Source organism: Lactuca virosa, chromosome 9 (genome assembly GCF_052849685.1).
Source record: "Lactuca virosa cultivar CGN04683 chromosome 9, Lactuca_virosa_CGN04683_v6, whole genome shotgun sequence".
In the NCBI taxonomy this organism is placed as follows: domain Eukaryota; kingdom Viridiplantae; phylum Streptophyta; class Magnoliopsida; order Asterales; family Asteraceae; genus Lactuca; species Lactuca virosa.
The window spans coordinates 17,443,359-17,461,149 of record NC_136434.1 but is presented as its reverse complement, the minus strand read 5'-3'; the positions used below and the strand labels follow the sequence as shown (position 1 = coordinate 17,461,149).

Below are 17,791 nucleotides of genomic sequence, written 5' to 3'. Positions count from 1 at the left end.
TCCAATGAGAATCCGACGCATGTGGCCTCGGTGGCGAGCTCTCGCATCCGATGCGTGTTGCGTCCGAGCTCCGACGACCTGGCACTCCTCGCATGCGACGCGTGTCTTCCCCCTTCTCACTCCAGATCTGAAATTCGCCCTATAAATAGGAGGGTGCGAACCCTCCCGAATATATTTTTGAAATTTGCTCATTTTCACCCCAAAATCCATATTTTTGCCATTCCAACTTCCCCCGAAGCCGCGGGATCATTTCCAACACCCGAAACACACCCCGAAGTGCCCGAGAAGCCCGAGAAATTTATCTTCTCGGTTTGAAGCTCTAAGAGCCCGGTTTTCAATAAATCTCTCGGTTTTTAACGAAGGAAGTTATATTTAGAGCCGAAGTACTGCCCAAATTACTATTTTAACCCCCGGTTATTTCACGGTGAGTTCAATATATAGGAATAATTGTATGTTAGGTGTTATATGTGCTATGTGCTTTTCAGTGTTATTATTCCGGGTTATTTTCCCGTGTTATTTTTATTCCTGCTATTTATGATAGCAAAGCTATACCTTTGACCATGTGATCAATGAAAGGACTTAGATTCACGGTGGTACTGGTACGTAGCCTCTGGCCATGTAGAACATGTCTCCGTAAGAGAATGACTTCTATTCTATGGCATTGGCAGATGGTTAGACAGGGCTATAAGCCTGAAATCTATCGAAATGTTTTAATCAGAAAGTGTATGTGTTCTGTGCCATTTGGGCCGAAGCTTTATTGATCGTATATCTTTGTATCAAATCATTGATTGATATGGAAAGTTTGTCACATGATTCACATATGCATTTGTTGTTTCTTGTTCCTCTTTGCTTCTGCCATATTGAAGTATATATATGACATAACGTTATATTGTATCTATTATTGAACTCACTAAGCGTCACCGCTTACCCCTCTCAGTGTTTAACAATTGCAGGAGATAAGTAACCAGTATGGTTATATACTGTCGGAAGATGTAGAATAGTTTTTACTATTACTTTTGTATTTCGGTTTATGTTTGTATAAAATTACAATATCCTGGGTAGTTATGTAGAATATTAAAACATAGTCGGTTTGTATCCAATCTTTTGTAATCACTTTATCAATGTAAGATATTGTTTTATAAATATGCATGTAGCATGTTTTGGAGTAACAATTGTCAAGTATGAAAGTTTGGGTCTTTCAGAAATACGAAAGTTTAGAAAGGGGTTCTTTCAATGGCCCATTAGAAATAAGATGGATCATTCTAGGCCCATATGACCCAAAATACCTTAATTTCATGGATGTTGGTCCAATTAGAGCCCAAATAGGGTTCCAAGGCCCAAAGTAGTCAAATTGAAAGTTTATTGGTCCATTAGGCCCAATAAGAGAATCCTAGCCCATAATAATCTTGAGCCGAAATTTTTAGGGTTTTCAATCCATAGTTGAACATATGAGATGTATTGTATTAGGTTTTGAACTTAAATCAAGAGTTTGGATTCAAATGGATGGTTTCATGTTAGCATATAGCATGATATTCACTTAGAGTACAAGTCTTACAGTTGTTGATGTTTATATGAAAACAGAATTTCCTAGCTGAAAATGCTAGTTGTGACATCATCCCCCCGTTAGAGGGAATTTTGTTCTGAAATTCTTTCGAAAGGTAGGATCATGAATGAGAGAATAAGTGAGGGTACTTCTGCTTCATCTGGTCTTCGCGTTCCCATGTGAATTCTGGTCCACGCTTGGCGTTCCATCGAACCTTCACAATCGGAATGCGACTCTGCTTCATATGCTTCACTTCCCTATCCATTATCTCGACTGGTTCTTCGACGAACATGAGATTCTCGTTTATTTTGATCTCTTCTAAAGGAATGCCAAGAGTTTCATATGATAAGCACTTTTTCAAATTCGAGACGTGGAACACGGGGTGTATGTTGCTGAGCTCTGAAGGTAGCAACTTATAAGTTACCAGACCAATTCGGGCAAGAATCTCGAACGGTCCGATGTATCGCGGGTTCAGTTTTCCCCGTTTCCCAAAACGGATCATTCCTTTCCAGGGAGAGACTTTCAATAGCACCCGATCTCCGACTTGGAATTCCAGAGGCTTTCGCCATTTGTCAGCATAACTCTTTTGTCGGTCTCGCGATGCTTGAAGTCGGGCTTTGATTTGGATTATCTTTTTGGTCGTTTCTCGAATGAATTATGGCCCTGTGAGAGTGTTGTCTGGTGATTGTCCTTTTGCTAGTTGGGTGTCACCCACCTCAGCCCAGCATAGAGGCGATCTGCATTTGCGACCATATAAATCCTCAAAAGGAGCACGTCACACCCCGAACCAGACGACGGAAACGTCCGGGGGCTTGGTGTGACTTTCAACATTGTAGTATCATTACAGAGTATATAATTAAAACATAACATAATCATCATCACACATGTAATATAACAACATTCATTGTTTACATCGAGTATTGTATTTGAATATTACATGCCAAAATAGTCAGAGTATGATGAAACAAAATATAACAAAATATCCATTAGTTTGTTCCGCTCATCCTGCTTCAACGGTTTCTTGAGAATACAAGTTAATTTAAAAAGGTCAACATAAAAATGTTGGTGAGTTCATAAGCATGTTTGTGAAAATGATTTGTATAACTTTGAAACCACCAGAAAATCCTATATTTTCTGAAAACTGTTTAGTATGTTTGTGTCATATCTTGTATTAATGCATGTATGTTATTGTTTATTTGAATAAAAGGGTAAAGAGAATGTAGAGAGAATGTAAAGAGAATGTCCCCAGACAACCCGATGTTGTCTGTAAAAGAGAATGCTGTCATACCAACCCCCGAGGTTGAGTACCAGTACGAGTATGTTTCTGAGTAATCCAAGAGGAAAGAGAATGTAAAGAGAATGCCTCCAGACAACCCGATGTTGTCCGTAAAAGAAAATGCTGTCATACCAACCCCCGAGGTTGAGTACCAGTGAGAGTATGTTTCCGAGTAATCCAAGAGAAAAGAGAATGGTCTTCCGTAAACTTCATAACGTTAATTCATCTAAGTGAGTCGTCATAACCATACTAAATAATGACAATTTCGCATGTCTTGGCGTTGTTGGATGCCGACGGAAAATAGAATAAGGTTTTCGTCACCCTAGACTGAGTTAGTCTAACTGTAGCGAACAGCTCAGGTGTGGGGTGTCATCCCCGTATAGATCTATACACAAATCTCCGCTCTCCCTCCAAGAGACTCTGATTATAACAACATGCTACGATCGTACGCTTAATAGGTGTCAACCGACAAAACTCACTAGATCCTTAATCGAATTTACGCGAAGAAAAGTATAAACTCATTCCAGGCCCAACGAACCATGTAAGTGAGCCACTAGGGCATCGCTAAACATGTGAGTCATTTCAAAACCTAATATGAATGAGATTATATAACATGGACCCAAAATATATGTAAAAGGACAACTAGGGTCCATTTCACATGTAAGGTATTTATAGGCCCAAGTAGCACGCAAATAGTATCCAAGGTCCGTCGCACATGTTAATGGGTCAATAAGGCCCAATAAACATATAAATAGTATTCAGGACCTATCAAACATATAAATGGGCCGCTAAGGACCGATAACCTAAAAATGATCAAAATCAATCCGTTTATTAGTTTATTCTTGGTTTTGGTTCAATTATTCACTAAAATAGCATAAAAGGCCAACTTTTTGTAAAAATGACGTTCTTGGTCCAATTACCCAAAAATTTACAATTAAGGCCCAATTTTAGTAAAATAACACTTTAGTCCCCATTTTGTTCAAAACTTGTATTTATGACTAGTTTTTGGTAAAAATAACATTTTAAACCCATTTTTGTCAAAATATCATTTTTGGCTTGATTTTTGTGAAATCACACATTTTCTGGTTTTGGGCTTTTCGGACCTAGTTGTTGGAAAATTTGTAGAAAAATCATCGTAAGTCGAAATTTGGATCCGTTAATTCTGGAAGTTTGGAAATTTTGTCAACTTTGTTCACAATTTTTCTCATAATTTTTAATGGCTTCTAACAAGTGTGAAATTGCTCACCATCACAGGCTGGTCCGAAATTATTTCAAATCTGATAGGCAGTTTGGTAAAATTCGCCAAACATTGTAGAAAAATCATAAGAAAACGTGAGAGTAGTTATTTTAAAGGTATAAACATGAACTTTTTTCATATAAAACAGTTTTGAAAAATATTATGATTTAGGTGGTCAAAACAGTTCGAGATTTGACCAAAACGTTTCTGTGAAGGGCTGATTTTTGAGTTTAGTTTATAAATCTTGGAACACAACACTCATTTTTACTATTTTAAGTGTATAAATCCCAGATCTACTAGTTTACATGTATTATATGTGATAACACATACTTTTCTCAAGGTTTTCATGTAGATCCAAGTGATAAACTTAATATTTTTAACACATTTTTAGATTTGTGAAGTAAATAGCACATAATCACCAAATAAGTCATGAAAAACACACATATTCATGCATATACACATAGATCTACATAAAGAAACTTGTATTCTCCCCCAAAACCAAGTAAAAATCGAAAATAGGGGGTATGAACTCACTTTGAGGTGTGGAAGTCGGTTTTGATGAAGAGGTGAGAGGAAGTGCTGTTGTTTTTCGGCCTAGCTTGTTTCTTGAGGAGATCTTCGAAGATGATATGATTCTAGGGGCATAAACATGAGATTGATGATTTTTGATGAAAGATATTAGCATAAAGATGAAGTTTAACATCTTAATCATGAAGTAACTTACCAAGTTAGGATCTTTGATGAGGAACTCTTGAACATACTAGCATACTCACGAAATTTTAGAGTAAAAGATGGAAGAAACTCTTGAATATTTGAGAGGAAATGGAGTGTAAAGATGAATTTGGAATGAATTATGGTGTGAGAGGGAGAGAGTGGTCGAGTTTTAAGGGGAGGAGAGAGGAGGTATAGTGGTTTTTACATGATGGTTACAAGTTTGGTGCATGGAAACATGTTAAACAATTACATTGTTATATGATGGTTATTATTGAGGTGGCATCAAGTTAAACTCTCCTATTTTTCTTCTTTTTTAACCCAAGAGTATATTAGCCCAATGGGTATTTTTCAGCCCATGAGGGCCCACTCACGGTTTTTGGTCCATGAAGGCTCAAGGGATGAGTTTTCGGCCCAATGAGGTGAAAGAAATGGGTTTTGGTCCATTCTTAGCTTTGTTCGAATTTTATGGAGCCACATAATATTTTTCGGCCCATTGGGCCCTTATTAAGGTTCTCGGCCCAATGAAGCCCAATTAGAAGGGTTTACGACCCAATATGGCAAATGAAATCATTTATGGCCCAAGAAGGCCCATTTGAGATAAGATGCATTATTCTAGGCTCACATGGCCCAAAATGCTAAAATCTTATGAATGTGGGTCCAATTAGGGTTTCCTAGGCCCAAAATAGTCAAGTTGGAGGTTTATTGGTCCATTAGGCCCAATAAGAGAATCCTAGTCCATAGTGAACTTGAACCGGGATGTCTAGGGTTTTCAACTCATAGTTGAACATATGAGATGTATTGTATTAGGTTTTGACCTTCATTCAAGAGTTTGGATTCAAATGGATGACGTTGATTGAACATAAGGTATGATATTCACTTAGAGTACAAGCCTTACAATAGATGATGTTTTCATGAGAATAGAATTTCATAGCAAAAATGCCAATTGTGACAGAGCAACCTTGATGCTCGTGTGATAACTGTTGTTGTATGAGAATTCAACCAAAGGCAAGTGGGTATCCCATGACTTGCCGAAATCAATCACACAGGCTCGGAGCATGTCTTCGAGTGTTTGGATGGTTCGTTCGCTTTGGCCATCGGTCTGAGGGTGGTAAGCAGTGCTCATGTCTAGTTGTGTTCCCATTTCCTTCTTAAGTGACTGCCAAAATCGTGAGGTAAATCTACTATCTTGATTCGAGATAATAGATACTGGCACCCCATGAAGTCTTACGATCTCTTTGATGTAGATTCGTTTCAACCTTTCCATCTTGTAAGATCCTTTTATTGGCAGAAAATGAGCGGATTTAGTTAACCTATCGATGATTACCCAGATAGCATCCAATCCGTCTGTTGTCTTAGGTAATTTGGTCACAAAGTCCATAGTAATCCTTTCCCATTTCCACTCGGGTATTACTGGTTGTTGTAATAGTCCCGAGGGCTTTTGGTATTCCATTTTCACCTTGGCGCAAGTGAGACACTTGCCCACAGGCGATCTCTGCCTTCATATTTGGCCACCAATAATGTTGCTTAATGTCCAGGTACATCTTATCCGAACCCGGATGGATGGAATATCGCGTCTTGTGGGCTTCGTTCATAATCTTTTCTCTGAATCCCCCAAATTTAGGGACCCATATTCTGTTCATGAAATAATAAGCTCTGTCCTCTTTGGCTTCAAAATCTTTATCCATACCACGCAGTGTCTCATTCGCGACGTTCTCCGGTTTCAATGCATCTGTTTGGGCTTCCTTGATTTGTGAGGTTAACTGGGATTGGATGGTTATTGATAAGGTTTTCACCCGGCGACCTGAGTATTCTTTTCTGCTCAGGGCATCGACTACCTCGTTAGCCTTGCCTGAGTGGTACTTGATCTCGCACTCGTAATCATTTAGCAGCTCAACCCATCTCTGTTGCTCATGTTTAACTCCTTTTGGTTTAGAATGTGTTGGAGGCTTTTGTGATCGGTGAAGATGGTGCACTTTGTACCGTAGAGGTAGTTCCTCCAAATCTTTAGGGCGAAGACCACAACTCCCAACTCGAGATCATGAGTGGTGTAATTTACTTCATGCGTCTTTAATTGTTTGGATGCGTAAGCTATCACATTTCCATGTTGCATAAGGACACAACCTAACCCTTGATTCGAAGCATCGCAGTAGACTACGAAGTCTTCGGTTCCCTCCGGTAAGGATAACAATGGTGCACTACAGAGGGCTTGCTTCAAGGTTTGGAAGGCGGCTTCTTGCTTTTCCGTCCAGTTGAAAGGCACACCCTTTTGTATCAATGTGGTAAGGGGTTTGGCTATCTTGGAAAAATTATGGATAAACCTTCGGTAGTAGCCTGCGAGACCAAAGAATTGACGTATTTCTGTTGGTGTTTTCGGAATCGCCCAACCTTCGATGGCTTTGATCTTGGAAGGATCTACATGAATCCCTTCCTTGCTGACTACATGACCCAAAAAGTTTACACTGCGGAGCCAGAACTCGCATTTGGAGAGCTTCGCATACAATCGTTCATCTCTCAGGGTTTCCAAGATTTAACGGAGGTGTTGACCATGCTCTTCTTTGCTTCGAGAGTAGATAAGAATATCGTCGATGAAGACAATCACGAATTTATCAAGGAATGAGCGGCAGACTCAATTCATGAGGTCCATAAATACAGCGGGGGTATTTGGTGTGGATGAGGCTGGAGCATGTGGTGTTGTGGTAGCTTGAGTAGCAGCATGGACATCTACTGTTTGTTGCTTCTTTGATGACTCTGTGTTTTGTCGCCCCTTTCGCTTGTTATTCTTACCCTTCTTGTTATCACCTTCCTTTTTAACTCTCGCTTCCCCTACTTTGACACCCTTTTTGTTGCCATGGTCGTATAATTTCTTGGCTAGTCTTTTTGCATTGTCATACGTGGTTGGGTTTGCTGCTATCACATTCCCTTCGATTGGCGTGGTCAATCCCCAAATAAATCTTTCAATCTTCTTCCCTTCATATTCGAACATTCATGGACACAAGAGAGACAGCTCAGTAAACCTTGATATGTAAGCATCGATGTCAGAGTTTTGAACTGTGAGGTTCCACAACTCTTGCTCCATTTTCTGGATTTCTCCCCTTGGACAGTACTCGGCCAACAACATTTCCTTAGGTGATGTTTGTTTTTTCTGAGACAAAATGTCTGCAGTCTGCGGACCACATCTGTAGACCTCTGCAGTAGAAGAGGTGGACCAAACGTCTGCAGTCTGAAAAAAGAAGATTGTTTGTTTTTTTAACATCTGCGGGCTACTAAAATAAACTGAAATCTAAATAAACTGATTTTTTTAAACTTCAAAGTGATTTTTTAATATTTTTATGACTTTGTTATAAATAATTAACGAATCTAGATCAACTTTTATGTATTATTGTATAAAAAATAAAAATAAAAATGGTATGAATTAACATATATATTTGATAAAAACCAACAACTTTGGTTGCAAAGTTATAACTAAACATTATAATTAGTGATCAAAGAATTTGATACATAAATGGATGGAAATAAACTTCGATTTTTTCAATTAAATCCATTAAAAACGTACCATAAATATTTTCTCGACAAATTGACGATACTTTATTAAATAATGTTTTACAAAATTTGGCAAAAAAATATAAGAATATATTATGATTTTTTTTTCATATTTATATAAACAACTTCAACGACTATTATTGTAATAAATCTTTATTTATAAATTTGTCAAAAATATAATGTTTGTATCGTCGAACGTTTTTTTTTTTAAGTTTTGTAATTTTTTTTTCAAATTGTTTATCATTAATAAAGTTGGAAAGAATATAAATTAAAAAAAACTTAAAAAAAAATAAAGATATATATATTTTTTTAGGCTAGAAGATGTCTGAAGATGTTAGAAGACTCTGGTCCACATCTGCGCCAAGAAGAGGGCGCGCAAACATTTTAGGTCTGCAGTCTTCAAAAAAACAAACAGTCTGCGAAGGCTAATGTCTGCGCGTGGTCTACGCGGCGCAGACAGAAGAGGTCACGCAAATCTGCAGACAAAAAACAAACACTACCTTAATCTCCTCCCATGGCATAGTGTCATGGCCTCCACGTGACCATTCCACCAAGAGAGAGCTTGATCGACGAATGTGCAGGCTATAAACTTGACCTTTCACCCCTCAGGACATCCGCAAATCTCAAACACTAATTCCACCTTTTCTATCCATCTTTTCAGGGTTATCACGCCTCCCGGCCCGTTGAAGGTTCAAGGCTTGGCGTTTGTGAAGTCCTTGTAGGTACAGGTTCTTGTGGGTCCGTGATTTGTTCCCTGATTTGTGCTTCCGGTTCCCTGCCTGTTACCTCCACCGTTGTTTCCGTTGTGAATTTGTGCCAGTGCTGCAGTGATCGCAACTGACACTGACGCTTGGAATGCGGCTGAGTTTATTTCTGGTGGCGTCGGTGTCGTGTTGTTTACGCGGTTTGGTCTTTGAGGCATCTTTCTGTCATGGAACGGAAATATGTTGAGTATCCAATGTATTTAGTTTCACGATTTCTTGGTTATAGCACAGTGTCAGTGATTCGGTTTTGTATGCATATAATCAACATGTAGTAAAAGTAATAGAACACATAGCAGATAACAACATCATGATAAAATATATAGCCGTTTTCATTAATGATAATCTTTTGAGTACATGAAAATTTGCCTACATAAGGCATACAATACACGTAGTGGAATAAAATTCGACAGAGTAACGACTCCATGAGTAGTGTAATCACTTAATCATGTAGTCGATATACATAAGGTAGTACATAAAAGAAAGCCATAACGGTGGTACGTGAATGGGTACTAGTTGAGACATGATGGGTCTGGTGGTGCTGACGAGGTAGATGTGCCATGAAGTCTAGCCAGGTGGTGCTCGGCGGCCCGAAGCCGGGCTTCCAACGCTATTTGGCGCGCCTGGTAGTCCCTGACTACTTCATGTGTCATCCTCTCCGCACGCTCAACTGCGGCTCTTATGGCGACCATCTGACCAACGGTTGCCTGCGCCTGCTCGCCGATATCGTGGGTCCTCCTTACTATCACATGTAAGGCTCGGTCGGCGGGTCCACCGTGACTCAAGTCGTAGTTGTCCCGGTTCATACCAAATGGGGGTCGCACCCCTTACTGGCGGCTCCATCTCCAGATGACGTGTGCCCCATAGGGGCGTAGGACCATTGGGGCCCATCCTATATGGGGGCACCCTGGCCATATACGGCGGATTGATGAATTCGGACCCCGTGTCCGAGTCATCAGCGTCGCTGCCATCAGCCTCCTCCTCGTCCGAGTCAGCTACCGGTTCTGTCGGTCCTCCTATAGGCTCTTCCTCGGGCTCTTTCCTCTGGTTCTTCCTCTGGCTCCAACCATCCACCATTCCCCTGGTTGGAGAAATAGGGATCTCCAGGATGATGAAATTCGGCCATAGTGTCTGCACGAGGGGTGGGAGACGTGTAAGAAGAGTACGCATATAGCATTTTAAAATACTCATATAGTACTTTAATTATTTAAGTTTGAGTTCCTTAGAAGTTTTGGATACGAGGTAAGCTTCTAGATCCATTTCCCGTCATGATTACTCCCAAACACATATTGGTCATATTTTGAATAAATATAGTTGATCAAGCTATATTTATCCCCAATATGACTACATAACTGTCCGGGTTTAATCACAGTGTTCAATTTCCTCCAGAGACTTTTAGTGTTATTGTTTTAATGTATACCTAGGTATCGTTTTATTTAGAGTGTTTTAGTCTCATTGTATTTATAGTTGCATATCAAGTATGATTAGATAGGCCAGTTCACTATAAACAATGCTCTGATACCATTTGTAACATCCCCCTCTGGCACGTATCACAATATTGTCCGCTTTGGGCCACTTGACACGAGGACTTCCCAGGGGGTCACCCATCCCGGTACTACTCCCGCCCCGAGCACGCTTAAGTGCAGAGTTCTTATGGGATCTGCTGCCCTCACGGCTTTAAAACGCGTTGTGACAAGGAAGGTATCAACACCCCTTTTAAGGAATGCTTAGTTCTCCTTCCAAGCCGATGTGGCAGTAGATCCCATAAGAACTCTGCAGTTAAGCATGCTCGGGCGGGAGTAGTACCGAGATGGGTGACCCCCTGGGAAGTCCTCGTGTCGAGTGGCTCAAAGCGGACAATATTATGATACGTGCCAGAGGGGGATGTTACAGTAGTAGACGACAGAGGTCGGGAGTGAGGCGACCTTAGATTGGGGTTGTAGTATTCGCTTGGGGTAAAGCGAACTTCGTGACTTGTGAGTCACAACGGGCCGAGATAGTCATTGTGAGAAGGAATCCGGTAAGTCGTTTTATTGGATGTGCAATGGGTAACCTTTGGAGGTTCAACTATTGGGTCGAGAGTTGACCTGGTGCTCAGTGTTGAAAGGGATATGTGAGAGGGAGCTGGGGCTTATGCTCATAGAGGTCCGAGGATACCTCTGAGCGGGCACGATCATTCTCTTGTATTGAGAACAGAGTATTGGGGTTCGTTTTGTTCAGATGGGTTCTGATAGTAGTGCAGTTGATGGGTCTCTGGTGAGATGTGACCCTTTCGTCCCTTTGGAGTACGATCTGGATCGACTGATATGGTCAGGTATGAGTGTTCGGCAGTTGTTATGGTCAATGATCTGATTTCATCAGTCGTCTCAAGATGATTAGAGCTGGGGGTATGATTTTGGAGATTGGTCATTTGATGAGCAAATGACATGATGATATCGTGCATGTGCGGTCGTGCATGGAGTCAAACTGCTAGAGTCCCAGGTTCTGAAGAATCAGAACTGGAACCACAACGGCGGGGGGATCCTTTCTGTGGCGGGATAGAGAGTTTCTGTATGGGTTAGGTGTCTCGGGAAAGAGATTTTTGTATGACATGAGACGGCAGTGGTGCCATTGGAGGATATTCAGACTGATGATAGCCTGGATTATTTTGAGAGGCCGATTGCGATCTTGCAACGGAAAGTGAAGGTTATGAGGAACAAAGAGGTGCCCTGGTTCAGACCCAGTGACAACATCAGAAGGGATCCGAGTGGACGTGGGAGCCGGAGTCCGAGATGCGCGAGCAGTACCTAGAGTTATTTCCAGAGCATGACTTCGAGGGCGAAGTCTGATTCTAGTGGGGGATAATTGTAACATCCGGACTCCCATGCATGTTATTTATATATTTATTTTTGGGGTTTATTAAGTAACTCGGCGAGTTGGTGCCTCAACTCGTTGAGTAGAGTCGTGATTGGCCACGTGGGTTTAATGACCGACTCGACGAGTCAGAGAGTCGACTCGCCGAGTAGACGTTGTAAGATGAAAACCCTAATCTCCGGGGTTGGGGCATATTTAAGAGAACTTATGTTCTCATTTTCGCCTCACCAGCTACCCAACTCCCCTGTGTGAAACCCTAATCGGCCTTTGAGCTAAGAGAGAGAGAGAGAGAGAGAGTGTGTGTGTGATCTAATCCTTGAGTGTTTTGGTGCATCTTTTGAAGAGAAGGGAAGGATTTCGAGAAAGGAACGAGAAGGGGCTGTTAGATCCGTTGTTATTTCGTCTAGAGCTTCTGTGAAAGGTAAAAAGTCCACACCTTTCTCATTATGTTGGTTAGATCACATGTTTATGGAGTTTAGGGCTTTGAGTGTATTGGGTTCATCTAGAGATTTGGACTTCAGATCTGGACCTTGTGAGGTCCCTAGAGTCCAAAGGTCCCTGCTTTATTCAGCCATAATAGAGATTTTGAGTGAGAAACCCTTAATGGATTATGTTTTGGCATTTCAAGCCCTAAGTGCCATGCATGGATGTAAAGCTTATGTCTTTACGTGATAATCGAGCCTAGGGAGGTCAGATCTAGAGTTTGGGGTTGCTTTCTGCCTTAAAAACGTCTGAATGAGAAACTGACTTAAGGGACTCGACGAGTCAAAGAGCTGAATCGGCGAGTCGTCTAGGGTTTTCCCCGATGAGTCTGGATATGGGTAACTCAGCGAGTCGACGAGACGACTCGACGAGTGAAGTTGGGTTTTCGCGATGTTATGAGGAATAATGGGGACTCGGTGAGTCACATAGGTGCACTCGGCGAGTCAGGTCAACATGGACAGTTAACTCGAGTTTGACTTCTGTTGACTTTAGGGTTTGGCCAAACATGAGGAAAGGAGATCATGGAGGGGTAAAATGGTCTTTTACTCACTCGAAGAGTTAGAGATAGAGAGAGAGAGAGAGAGAGAGAGAGAGAATAACCTTTGGTTTATTTAGAGTCGTGAATAGAGTATTAATTAAAGATATTTATCGTATGTGTTAGGCGGAGGCTAGACCGGTGATTCGAGTTCGAGGTTGTCCGAGTTCTTACAAGGTGAGTCTTCTCACTATACTTACCATGAGTGGTATCTTTGTGTGACTGAGGTGTCTTATGTGCTTATATTGAGAAGTGTGATATCCTGCATTATGTCTATGTGATTTATGTTGTGTATTATTCTGAGCTTCCTGAGTTAGGACCGGAGGGTCCACCCGAGTTGTGGGACCGGAGGGTCCCACTGAGACACATTGACCGGGGGGGGGGGTATTATCTGAGTATAGCCATGAGAGGATAACGAGACATGTGTGGTATTTTGGGGAACTCACTAAGCTTCATGCTTACCGTGTTATGTTATCTATGTTTCAGGTTCTTCTCAGGATCGCGGGAAGGCGCCGGCTTGATTGTACAGACCAGAGAAAGAGTTATGTTTTGAGGATCCTAGATTATTAATCAAACATTTATGGAGTTGCGTTTTGTAAATTAAATAAATGGGATTTGTGAGAAATGTGTTATGAGAATCATGTGATTTAAAATGAAAAATTTGTTTGAAAATTTATGGTGTTACAAATTACCTAGAACATATGTTACATAAATTGTGTTCAATGTGTGTGTGCTCAATAACGCAAGAACTTATAAACCCAATAAACCCCCAAAAAAAGTCCATGTGTTTGAAGAACCCATAAATCGATTGTGGAGTGTTCTTGGGGTCTGAATACCCTTTTTAAGGTTTTGTTTTGTGGGTTTTGATGTTCAAAACTTTAAATCATCATAAATTAGGTTTGGGATCTGACTTTGGTTTTGATGAACAATATGAAGATCTGAATTGAATTTTGATGACATGATGCAACTCAGATATGGGTTTGTTATTGAAATAGTTTTTTCACGACCAAATCCAAAAGATTGAAGAATACAAGAACCATGAACAAGAAATCATTTTTGGACCTGATGTATGTTCAAGAACACATCTGGGATTTCACGAACTCAAAGGGTTTTCATTTTTCATGACGTTCATCATAAACCCATTCACGTTTTTCCTCTGTAACTGAATTCGATCTTATGCCATAGACACACACTCACATACATATCATCTTATGTAATAGCTTCTTGGATTTGATCAAGAACCGGTGTTAGAATGAGAGATCGAGGTGTTGATTTGGGGTTTTTGGAACTAATTTTATGTTTGAAGTGGAATGATCCAACAATGGTAAAATGAAAATGGTGAAGAAGACATAGGGTTCGTTTTTTGGAGATGGGGTCACAAACCAGGTGTAGGTGTTTGCATTAGAGAGAGGGAGAGAGAGGTGGGTCATCAATGTTCTTAATTAATAAAACTTTAAAGTAAATATAAAAACATAATAAAATGTATCACAAAGACATTTTAGTCTTTTCAGTTTTATGAGAGACCAAAATCACAAACAAATATGGTCAAAATGACCACCAATCTAAAAAAGTTGGGATTTTGACTAAACCCGTAATAAATGCATATCATGATAATCATTTTTACATTTTTGTCTATAAAATATTAATGGTTAAATCACAAAAGTAAAGGTATTACATAACATAAAACTATTATATATTTTAATTATTTTTACTGTTTAAAAACTGTAAATCATAATTTTATATAAAAGGCCATGCATGAATAATATTTTTTTATGCAGATCACAATAACCTATTATAATCGGTTAAAAGTAGTTTATATTATTTTTATCTTAATTTACTGGGTTGAATGAAGAAAGTTGTCAAAGTTAAATGGTCAAAATATTTTATTTAAAATGTTGTATTATATAATTTTATAAAGTATAAATTGTTGTGGTTGAAAAAAAAATATATTATGTATCAAATTTAACAAAATTTATTTATGTCGACCATTTGAACCATTTATAAGATTTAAACGATTAAAAAATAATATTGTCCTAAATTTAAATCATATTGATACGCTCGCATATTCCATGAACAGTGAAGCGGCGTCGTACTGGTGGGAATCATGACGTATGCTTCTACTGCGATTCGATCCCAAATTCCCAAACGGACACTTCAAGTGATCAAGTCCGTGCAAACCCTAGATTCAGAAATTACGCACACTCACTCACTCACTCAAACTGAGCTGCGTGTTTGTGTGTGAGAAAACCAAGAAAATCAATGGATTCAGACGAAGGGAAGCTGTTCTTAGGAGGAATAGCATGGGACACCACGGAGGAAAGGTTAAGTGATTACTTCGGCAAATACGGCGATGTCTCGCAGACCGTAATCATGCGCGATAAGATCACCGGACGTCCACGTGGGTTCGGCTTCGTTGTGTTCTCAGATCCATCTGTTCTTGATTCTGTTCTTCAAGATAGGCACACCATCGATGGCCGCAATGTAAGAAATTTATGATTTTTCATCGTTCTTCATTCTTCAATTAGGTTGCAGATTGTTTCAGCTTTCCGAATAGTAATTTGTACTGATTTTTAACTTTTTACTTGTAAAGTTTGTTTTCGTGACTGTCAATCCAATCAATTTGTTTCCGAAATGAGAGGTTTACTTCTACTTTGAGAAACCAACCACCTGATAATAACTTAGCTTGTTATCGTTTCTAAACGGTCTTTGAACGTAAGCAATAGCAATGATATTCGTATCAGTAATTATTAAAGTCAAAGCTGTATTTCTGGAATGGGTAATAGGTTTTTCAATACCATTGATGGTAAAATTTGAGAGCCTCATTAAGTATCTCAATTCAGTTGAATTCTGTTACTCCCATCTCCACGTTTTGTAATTGAATTGCGTTCGTGGGTGTGTGTGCCTGAATCTGATATCTTAGCACTCCCATTGATTGTCAGAATTTAGAATCATGTTATTTGGATGTTTTAACGTGGTTTCCTTTTAATGGTTGTTATCTCTTAATGGAGTTGTTAAAATCTTTATTGGATTTCAGAAGTTTATACGTAAAAGGAAACAGAACAACTCATCATTTTCTATTTCCTTTTGAAGATTGTGGTGTATGTGTATTCTTTGATGTTTATATAGAACTCCACTTTGGGTTTGCAGGTGGAAGCTAAGAGGGCTTTATCAAGAGAAGAACAACAAGCATCTAGGCCTGGAAGTAATGTCAGCAGAAGCTCTGGAGGAGGAGGAACTTCCAGAACCAAAAAGATATTTGTTGGTGGATTGCCTTCCACCTTAACAGAAGAACAATTCCGCCAGTATTTTGAAAGTTATGGTGATGTAACGGATGTAGTAATTATGTTTGACCAAACTACCAACAGACCTCGTGGATTTGGTTTCATCTCATTTGACACAGAAGATGCTGTCGATAGAGTCCTCCAGAAGACCTTCCATGAACTTAACAATAAGCTTGTGGAGGTAAAACGAGCCCTCCCCAAAGACGCGAATCCTGGCGGCGGCGGCGGCGGCCGTGGTGGCGGCTATCAAGGCAACAATGGTGGTTCATTTGACAATCAAATGGATGGTAATAGGTTCATGCAGGCGCAGAACTCTGGTGGCGGCTATCCTCCGTATTCTGGATATGGTCAACCGAGTTATGGTGGTTATGGCGGGTATGGAGGTTATGGTGTTGGTGGTTATGGTGGTCCTGCCGGAGCATATGGGAACCCGAGTGCTGCAAACTCCGGTTACATAGGTGGTAGTCCCAGTCCATTAAAAAACCCATGGAGTGGTCAGACTCCTGGCTATGGTGGTGCAGGGTATGGTGCGAATGCAGGGTATGGGGCTAATGTTCTTTGGAATGGTGGTGGTGGTGGAGCGGTGGGTCAACCTCCTAGTGGGGGTTCTAGTTATGGGAGTCAAGGTTACGGGTATGGTGGTTATGGTAGTACTGATGGCTATAATTCAAACAACGGTGGTTATGGAGCAGCTGGTGGTAGATCAGGGCTAGGAGATCAACAAGCGGCAGGTGGTGGCTATATGGCCGGTGCTGGTGCCGCCTATAACGGGCAGCCTGGTTACTCTAATGCAGGGTGGAGATCAGAGAGTTGATTGAAAAGTGGATGTGATGGTGCTCCAATAATGGTTATGCAACAAACTTAAAAACTGGTTTGGATTGCTTGAATCTTGGTAGTAATAGTATTATGTTATAGTAGAATTTATTTTTGGTAGTTGTACTTGCATTATAAGTTTCTTCAGTTATAAGTTGTAGCATTTAACTCAAGTTTGCTATAGTTGTATGTGTTAGTTAATTTGCATGGTTAAATCTTTTTATTAAATTAACTCAACCTAGCTCTGCTGATTGTGCTTACCTTACCATTGGAGGCATAATTGTTCCCCTGTTATGTTCTCTTTGTTTTTACAGGAACCAACGAATCCATCAAGATTGGAATCATGGAATCCTTATCCCAGGTTGGAACGCAAGAAGAATTCTAGTTTCAGCAAATGGGTATGCATTTTTTGTTTAAACTTCTAATATTTGCTTTCTTTTCCTTTTTTTTTTGTTTGCAAAATGTTTTTGGAAGGAATGTAATTGGAATCTAAAGAAATTGTAATATGTCACATGTGTGTTTGGTTGGCAGGAAATGGAATTCCCAGAACCAAACGCCCCCTTCGGCCACTAGATCTGACAATGATATAACAATTGATGGTAACCAGCTAGTATATCAATCCAGATTTACTTGTTTTCCTGTTACTTTTCGTTACTTTATATAATTGGCTACTTTGATTTTAGCTAACAACTATTCTCTAATTTGTTTCAACTGAAAAGCCTATTTTAGCTTGTATGATATTATTATAGGTGTTT

The 17,791-nt window shown here is 40.0% G+C and overlaps 1 protein-coding gene across 1 annotated transcript; it reads left to right on the top strand.

The window, feature by feature from the left end:
* The first annotated feature begins 15,043 nt into the window (after positions 1 to 15,043).
* LOC145137730 (heterogeneous nuclear ribonucleoprotein 1-like) lies at positions 15,044 to 17,268 on the top strand. The gene is made up of 2 exons (XM_079071868.1): positions 15,044 to 15,423; positions 16,090 to 17,268. Exons 1-2 carry the CDS (start codon positions 15,202 to 15,204, stop codon positions 17,035 to 17,037), a joined length of 1,170 nt encoding a protein of 389 aa, XP_078927994.1. The 5' UTR covers positions 15,044 to 15,201; the 3' UTR covers positions 17,038 to 17,268.
* Positions 17,269 to 17,791: the final 523 nt, after the last annotated feature.